Source organism: Falco rusticolus, chromosome Z (genome assembly GCF_015220075.1).
Source record: "Falco rusticolus isolate bFalRus1 chromosome Z, bFalRus1.pri, whole genome shotgun sequence".
Classification (NCBI taxonomy): domain Eukaryota; kingdom Metazoa; phylum Chordata; class Aves; order Falconiformes; family Falconidae; genus Falco; species Falco rusticolus.
Genome location: NC_051210.1, coordinates 72,581,095 through 72,590,197, shown reverse-complemented (window position 1 = coordinate 72,590,197; position 9,103 = coordinate 72,581,095). Strand labels below are relative to the sequence as shown.

Here is a 9,103-nt window from a genome sequence, read left to right as displayed (position 1 = left end):
TGCAAATTGTATTCTGAAGATCCAAGGTGAGTTTGTGGCATACGTGTATTTTATTAAAATCTTAATTAAAAAACCTTGTGCCAATAATTCCACTGTGAGTACATTTGAAGTACAAGTTGTGCAAAATATTTTTATCATTTAAAAAAAAAATAGTTAGGCAGCACATATCTTACTTTGAAACGTGAAGTTTTCCGCTGACTTTTATCTGGTTTTGGCTTCTCCGCATAAAGAGGGTTGTTCAGGAAAGCCTGGGCCTTAGGGTCGAACTGCACAGACCAGTCCCACACAGTAAGAAATCTGAAAGGACCACTTTGTGTCTTGAGGCTTTCACCACTCTGCCAGAACAAACACATGACAATTACTACTACTAGAAAGTAACTTTGACCAAGTCAAGGTGAAATTAAGAAGCTGGCTTTTCACAGAAGAGGCCACAGAGTTGCAACAACACTCATGACTTCTATGTATTCAATAGCTCAGCAATGTTAGCAGATACAAGGGAGTACAGACACAAAGGCTATCTATATAATTGTTCTCTAACTTCAGACAGTATTCTGCTTCAACAGTGCAATTAGACAGCATAAGGAATGCCTTCCACAGCTGAAAGCAAGATTAAATAATAAGGAAAAAAAGAAAGTTTTGAAAATTGGGCAGGTTTGAATTCTTCAGACACAGGGGGCATGTTAGGGTTGTGGAATAAACTTCTCCAAACTCCAAAAGTTAACTGCAGCTATGTGGTGCTACCAGTTTAAGTTTTGTGATCAACACTTCATGTATATGCAAGACTGATCTTTACTTTTTCAGTCTGTGCAGCCTTGCAGAGGATACTCCCATTGCTTCCCTCTTGTTAGGCTAGAGAAAGCATGAACCAAACAAATCAACATCCAGGAAATGCTGACTTTGGAACACAACTATATATTATACAACAACTTCATAAATAACTTACTATGGGTAAGCAGGATATTCCTCTTAGGTTAAGGAGCTCCATTTTCACTGAAGAGCAATAAACATGAACCTATAGCCACACATATATTCCCGAGTTATCCTCCTTTTGTCATCATAAATTCCTAAGTCCCGAACTTGACTTCTTACACCCAAAGTTGCACTCATTCACCCTTCAAAGCATCACTCTTCAAATAAGCATGGAAAAAAAGTGCTGCTAGGAAACTACTTTTGAGTGTTCATTGCTTGTCGGTCAAACCTGTCCAACCCATTGCATCCACAAAACAAACCCTTACCGTATTAGTGTCTCTTTGATGTTGTGAGTTGAAGAAGAAAGTGCTAAAAATAGGCACATAGAGGCTGTCTGACAAGACGGTTAAGTAAGTTTCGGTGAACTCAAATGCTGGAGGATACTGTTGTACCAACTGCCAAACACAATTTAGCAGGAGCAGAAAAACAGGAGCCTAAGAAAAGGAAACATTGCTTCAGTTTCAGAAAAAAATATGCTCCACCATGCAGACTATTTATTTTACAGTGTTTAGTGTCTCCGAATACAAATCTTAGGGAAAGCAACCTGGTTAACTACAGAACTGTTGCACATAACTTTAGCAGAACTCTGAAGTACCATCTGTGTGACCCTTGGCCAATTGTTGACAGAAGAGATGAACACTTTCTAACCTGAATTTGCATACATTAACTTGCTATGAAAGTTGCTGCTATGCAGCCTTTTAAAGCTGGCAAAGGAAAACCAGTTTATGGCAATTCTTGTCCAGAACTAGTCAGTTTACACTTATTCTATACAGAATGGAAATCAATCTGATCTATTCCCAAAACAAACAAAAAATGGAGAGGTGAGACTGCAATGTTTAGCACAACAGCATAAAGTTAAACAGTAGATGTGACAAAAATAGGCAATACACTTGAGTTATTTTTATGGACATTACTACCATTTAACACAGTTTAAAAGGACATGAGATACATGTCTTTCGAAAGACTCCAAGACTGATTGGGAATTTTTACATTTGTTCTTCAACTCTGAACAGCAAAAATAGTGACACTGTACAAAACATCAACCCATGAAACAAAACATAAAATTAAAGATCTTCAGAGTAATTGGAACTTCTGGACTGACGTATAAATCCCTCCTCATGCCAAGTAAACTTTTAAAAAGCAAATACGGAAATAATAATAAAACCATACCTCTTCTTTGTCGCTTTTATGTAAATGGTTACAACGATCCAAAAAGCCATGTCCTCCAATTACCCACTCCTTCTGAATAAGGCTCTGAAACCCTGACTTTGTTCTGCTGTACGAATCCATCATCACTTGAACCAGACTAGAGATTACACAGCACAGATCAGTAGCACTCTCTTCTACAGAAGAGAAGAGAAACCACATTATGCACTAAGCCATTCCTAAAACTCTGGGTAAAGAAAGCAAAGTATTGCTAGCTTCACATAAACAAAACTGTATTTCAAGATCAGAGGAGCACAGAATTTCTTGCAAGTTTTATGCCATCAGAGAGAAGTTAATCCATGTTTCCAGTACTTCCCTCTGTAAAAACTGAAGGTTTCTTTTACACTTATACTAAGATAATACTTTGACAATAAAACCTGCAAAGCCCAGGCTTTTACTACTATAGCCTTGATGCCTACACCCTTCAGTCTACTACAACGCATATACTGCCCCTCCTGCCCTATGCCACAAGTCCAGCCACTTGCCCTTACCCTTCCTCTCCTGCATGCATCTTTTCACAAGGTGTGAAATTGCTTCTGCATGCAACGTGCATTCTTCACCCTTCAGGTGCCTTCTAGAAACATCTCTTCCCCATGCTAGGTTTCTCAAATGGCAGTGTGTGGAAAAAAAACCCTAAAATTATTACTCAAAAAAATAGCGTAATGGTTAAAACTGAGTTTGGTTTTCCATGCAATTACTTTACACAATCTAGGAAAAAACTGCTCAAGATGTGTGCAGTACGTGCATTCCTTCATGTACTTTTAACAAAGTGACAACACAGTATTGTCTGTACCTAGAACATAAAAACGTCCTTTATAGAAAGCTTCCCTGCTCTGTGTTCCTTGTGTAGGTATTTCCCCACGCCCCCTCGAAGTACAGCAAAAAGTCTAGGAGACCTTCAATTAAATAAGATAGGAATGCATCAGTAAGTGTAGCAGAATGGCTGCAGAAGCGTGGCCTTAGAATCTCTGAAGATCTGCACAATCCAGGCCTGGTATTAGAATAGGCCTGTAATCAGAATTGTGCTGAAGTTGCTGTGCAGAAGTTAACAAGAAGGTAGCCTTGAGCTATTCTTGAATCCTGAGACCAAGTAATTATGTTGTGCCAACAGGCCGTGGCTGTAACAAGCTGCAGCTGCTGGGAAAGCAGGTGCAGGGCCAAGAAAGATGGGGACCCGTATGGGAAAATAGGGAGTAGCAAACTACAAGGCTGAAGCACAGCAACTCAATTAGCTACATGGATAGAAGGCTTATTTTAGCCATGATAATTAGGGGTGTGAGAACCGCGCGCGCTTAGAGACTACTAACCAATTTTATTTCTGCTTTACGAATATGCATGTGTATCGGTTCTATATAAGTAGTGTTAGAAACTATTTAATAAAGTTGAGCAAGATGCATAACTCATATTGAGCGACTTCTTGACTCCGGCGAACCCTTCTTCCAACATTTGGCGCCCGAACCACGGGAAAGCTGGAAATAGCTGGAAAAACTCTGCCTTTGCATCGCAACGGTGGGCTTTGCAAATTGAGAGTCGCTGAGAGGAGTTCGAGCAGGAAGGCGTCCATAAGGAGTAAAGACATCTGAATCCGGCAGTGAGCTCCTGCACGGATCTGCACCAGTAAGACCGTTTTTCCCTCGATAATGGAAAGGGAGGCGGCACTCACGCTATTAACTGATACTCTTGCCAAGCGAGAGGCTAGCATGAGCACTAAGAAGCTCCATGAGCTCTGTAGATGGGCGAATGAAAAAGGACACTTAAAAGACCCACAACTGATGTTTAGTGTGACTGAGTGGCGAGAGATCAGGGATTCCCTTTGCGATGCGATCCGTAGCGGCAGCAAGTCGGCCAAGGACTTGGGGACTACCTGGAGGGAGGTCATGAACCATTTACGATCAGTGGTTGCAGAGAAAAAAATGGCTATGGCTGCCTCAGACTTCCTCGGTCGGGAAACCGAGTCGGAGTCTACCCGATTATTTGGTCAAGGCACTCCATCTGTAAAAGGCATAATTGTGCCTATTAAAAAATCTGCGACAGAGCTATTACAGCTGACACCGTCTCCGGAGGGTGCCACCGCAACGGGTGCTCCACGCCGACCTGAAAGCTACCGAGAGCCGCCCCCCCTGCTAGATGAGGACGAGGGTACTAGAGCGGGTCTGAGCACGCCTCTGAGAGTGCAGAGTCCGATGAAGAAAATGAGCCCACCCCAGCTGCACCTGCCCCGATACCCCATGCCCGAACAAAACCCTCCAACTGGACTCTAAACCGCTTGCAGCAGCAATTGAACGAATGTCATCTGCCTACTGCCGGTCGTGATCTTCGGATCCTGACCCAGGAAGGCGTTATCCTCCACCCTGCCGCTCCCCAAAGTTGTTGGTCTGGGGTTATACGAGATGCTATATTGGAGGGAGAGTGGCAGGTTGCTTCTGCTGTTGCATGTCCGGTGTGGACCATCACTTTACCAGATGGTTCAGCAGCGGCTGCGTGGAAACCTTTTGATTGGAAATTTATGCAGCAGCTACGACAAGCCATTACACAATATGGTTTACAATCAGAACCAGCCAAGCACCTGCTGAATTATTTGTTTGACTCTGAAATCATGACACCCAGTGACTGTACTTCGCTAGCCAGATTGCTTCTTACACCAGTACAGCTCCCCACACCTGCCCCGCAGCTCCCCCCACTCACCCGCCCACCCACCGCCATGGATCCCCCCAGCTGCTGGTGAAAAGTGGAGTCCAGAGTTCAGTGTAGAGCTGCAGATCGCACCCCCGCCGGTGGTAAGACCGCGTAGAGTAAATCGCGGCATGACTCTACACTAAATTCCTCTCTGTGAGGCGGGGGGGGGGGGGGGGGGGCACTACGGAAGGCCACGACGAGTAAATCGCGGCAGGGCTTCTCTGCGCTGATATCCTTTCTGTGAAAGGGGAGAGCTCTGAGAAGATTTCCTCGATGGAATTAGACACGGAAATTAAACTGTTAACTGGCATCCTCCTTAAGAGAGGGGAGGGCGTTAAAGAGACAGAAATGGAGACCTTAGTTCGCTGGGCACGAAAAAAGAATAAGATCCCTGAGCCCGCGTTATTGTTTAGTATTGTGGAATCAAGAGAAGTGGGAAATTGCCTCTGGGATACTACGATCGAGGGAGGCAAAGAAGGAAAAGAAGCTAAAGCGTTAGGAGTGACGTGGTGGTCGATAGTTAACACTCTGGAAACTATGAAGGCGAAAAAAAAAAAAAAGTAGTGGCGGCAGCCATAGAAACGTTGGGGAAAGATGTGTAGAAAAGCCAGTGGAGCAGAAGGGTGATTCACCCAAGCCTTCTCTCTTGGCTACACTTTTCGGAGTTGGGCATACTCGTCCTATGAAGGGTATGTCCGCCCCTGCGTGTTCAACAGTGCCGGAGCTTTTAGATAAGACAGCGGACAAACGGAAAGTTCCTCCTCGGGAGCCTGCTGTGACTGAGCCGAACCAGAAGAGGCTGCCGAGCCCCCCCAGGAGGGCCGGGCAGCGAGTCCTGCTGCACCAACCACGTCAGGGTGGGCAGAAGTGCCGTGTGATGACGTACCTTCCTTGTCCTGAAACGTCATTGGACGGGTCTGAGGAGGAAGGCGGGGAGAAACTTTGTGATTACAACACAGAGAAATCCTTACAGGAGGTAATAGATAAATTAAGAAACCTGGTAAAGCGAGTTAAAATGAACCTGCCTACTACTTCAATACCTGTAATTCCTCCAGTTAGCCCAACTACCCCACCGATGCTGAACTCGAGAAAAGATCCAATTCTACGGTGTTGGTCTGGTGTTCTTCATGATGCTGTTTTGGAGGGTGATTGGCAGGTGGCCAGCTCGTTAGCTTGTCCAGTACTGATTAATAATAGTGATGCATATAACTGGGACATCATTTATGGAAGGTTAATGATCAGATTTTAGCGATGGGAGTGTTGCAACCTGCTCTTCCACCTTTTATGATGATCCCTCAGATTTGGTAAATTGTTGTGATACACTTGAAAGACTGTTCTGTCTTTTTAACGATTCCCTTACACCCTGATGACACACGAAGACTCACTAACGATGATTTGCAACCATTCTGATTCTGGTTGCATGGCACCGAAGCCAACAGTCCTCAAACTTGTTCACCAGAACAGCGGGCTGCCCTGAAATTGTGTCCCGCAAGATTCAGACTAGCTGGTGTGGTCACTGAATGGCAAATCATCCGTTATCTTTTTTGGTTTGTAATGTTGCCACTTCACCTTTTGCCCTTATTTTGCAATGGGAAAATACGGCAATCATTTTAGAGTGGTTGTTTTTGCCACTGCAACCCAGACATCGTATTTTAAGTCACCCTGAAGCAGTAGCGGCCTTGGTGAGAAAAGGAAGAGACAGGATTGTTGAAATTGATGGGACTGAACCGGCAGATACCAGTATTCCAGTCCTTGGTGATGATTATGAACGGCTTCTGAGACATTCAACAGCCATACAGGAAGCCTTGATGGGTTATACAGGTGTTGTACACAACAACTGGCCAAAAGGACCTCTCTGGAAGATGTTAGAACATTATCAGTGGATTGTGAGACCATTATGCTCAAAAAGACCAGTTGACAGGGCAACAGTGTTTACAGATGCAGGATGAAAGATGAAGAAGGCTGCGTGTGTTTGGCAATCCCATAATCAGTGGCAGAAACAAGTGATCACCGGTGAACCAGGGGACAACCTTCAAACCTTAGAACTGAAAGCAGCTGTTGAAAGGGCAAACCGTACCCTGAAGGATTATCTTCAGAGACAGAAAGTATCGCAGGACATAGACGTAACTAAGCGGTTGACTAAGGTGTTGTTTACCTTAAACTATCTCTCCCTTACGGAGGACAGAGAGGGACCACCTGTCGTTATACATCACCAAACAGCACGAGGGAACCAAACAACTACAGTTCCTGGTTTGAATGTTCTGTATAAAAATGTGGCTTCAGGTGTATGGGAAGGACCTAATCCAGTGTTATTTATCGGTAGAGGTTATTTTTGTATCTCCACAGATAAAGGACCTATATGCATCCCTAGCAAGCTTGTGCGACCTATATGTCAAGTTCAGAAGACGGAAGAGAAGACTCAGAGCGAGCAGATGGAATGAACTGTCTATGTTGTAAGGGATGTAACCCGTGGGTATTGTGCCGATGCATGCTGTGTGGGGTAAAATGGTTCTGTAAGCCAAAGCTTAAATGTAAATGGTGTAAAGACTGTATGTGTTTGATTAGTAACTGGGCATGAAACAAGAGAAAGCAGACAACTAGTGTAATACCATGCTGATTGGAGACAGTATACATCATCAGAATCTGAAAGCACAGATTTGTGGGGTGGAATTAAAAAAAAAAAAAAAAAGGTGGAAATTGTAGGAGTTAACATGTTTAAGTGGTGGACTTGGTTTACGGTCTTGATGAATTTTTTAGCCATTGGCCAAAGTACTTTTGACATCTTGCCTAGAACAAACATATGGGTGACAGGGGCAAATATCACAGGGGTAACAGACTTTTGTTTAAGTCTGCAACAAGCAGACAACCCCTTTAGAACTTGTTTAATTGGTACTCCCCTGCAAGAGAATGAAACAAATTTTGATGGTTTTTTGAAATGTTAAAACAGTGGATCTGACTTCCAATCAGAATGGTACATGTATGAGTCCAAATGGGCAATTTGTTTGGCCTTCTATGCATAATGCAGCGTGGCAGAAAACTGTTATTGAGAATTTAAATCAACTATATCATTTGCCATTGCAGGAGTTAGACCTATTGGGTAGCATTGTGCCCGTTAAATACGTTAACATAACTGCAACGGGAATGCCAGAATGCGATGACACGGTACCACCACTTCAACCTCTAAATGGCACTGGAGTAATTTGGTTTGGTGAACCGTGGCAATTGTGGCTAGCATGTCAACGTGAATGGGAGTTTGATACAAGGTTTCAAAATCTAACCGGTTCACCTATTTGGGGTGAATTGAAAACTGGAGGCCTGTATGTAAATGTATCGGGGGCTATCAGTTGCCACCGGGAGTCTTTTTGATATGTGGAGACAGAGCATGTAATGACTGAGTGGATCTGCAGTCTGTAACAACAAATGTCTTAGCCTCCATATTTATGCCAGGAGCAATGACTGCATTAAACACGAAGAATATACGAAGGTTAGCTTGCTGGGGAGAGAAGCAATTTAATCTTACATCGCAGATTTTAAGTTCATTATCGCTTGACGTAGATAGTGTTAGGCATGCTACATTACAAAATAGAGCTGCAGTAGATTTTTTGTTATTAGCACATGGACACGGTTGTGAGGATTTTGAAGGGATGTGTTGTGTGAACCTTTCTGATCGTTCCATATCTATCCACAAGAAGTTGTCACAACTGCAGGGAAACATGAAGCATATTCTTGCTGATGATAATCCCTTTGATGAATGGTTGAGAGGATTGGGGATAACAGGTTGGTTAAAGACGTTATTGACGGAAGGAATACGCTTTGTTATAATTATTATTGTAATGCTTTTAGTTTTTAGCTGTGTTTTTTCTTGTTTAAAGAGAGTAGTTTTTAACATAATCAATCAGGCCTGGCTTGTGCAAAAGAAAAAAGGGGGAATTGTAGAAGAATGGCTGCAGAAGCATGGCCTTAGAATCTCTGAAGACCTGCACAATCCAGGCCTGGTATTAGAATAGGCCTGTAATCAGAATTGTGCTGAAGTTAACAAGAAAGCTTGAGCTATTCTTGAATCCTGAGACCCAGTAATTATGTTGTGCCAACAGGCCGTGGCTGTAACAAGCTGCAGCTGCTGGGAAAGCAGGTGCAGGGCCAAGAAAGATGGGGACCGGTATGGGAAAATAGGGAGTAACAAACTACAAGGCTGAAGCACAGCAACTCAATTAGCTACATGGATAGAAGGCTTATTTTATTCATGATAATT

General features: G+C 43.4%; 1 protein-coding gene across 1 annotated transcript in view; it reads right to left on the bottom strand.

The window, feature by feature from the left end:
- Positions 1 to 9,103, bottom strand: part of MTMR12 (myotubularin related protein 12) — a 39,585-nt gene continuing 30,482 nt past the window's right edge. The window contains exons 13-15 of the mRNA XM_037374168.1: positions 2,140 to 2,312; positions 1,236 to 1,403; positions 1 to 335 (exon numbers count right to left, since the gene is read on the bottom strand). Of these exons, the coding sequence (XP_037230065.1) occupies positions 135 to 335; positions 1,236 to 1,403; positions 2,140 to 2,312 (542 nt within the window). The 3' untranslated portion in view covers positions 1 to 134. The remainder of the gene's footprint in view (positions 336 to 1,235; positions 1,404 to 2,139; positions 2,313 to 9,103) is intronic.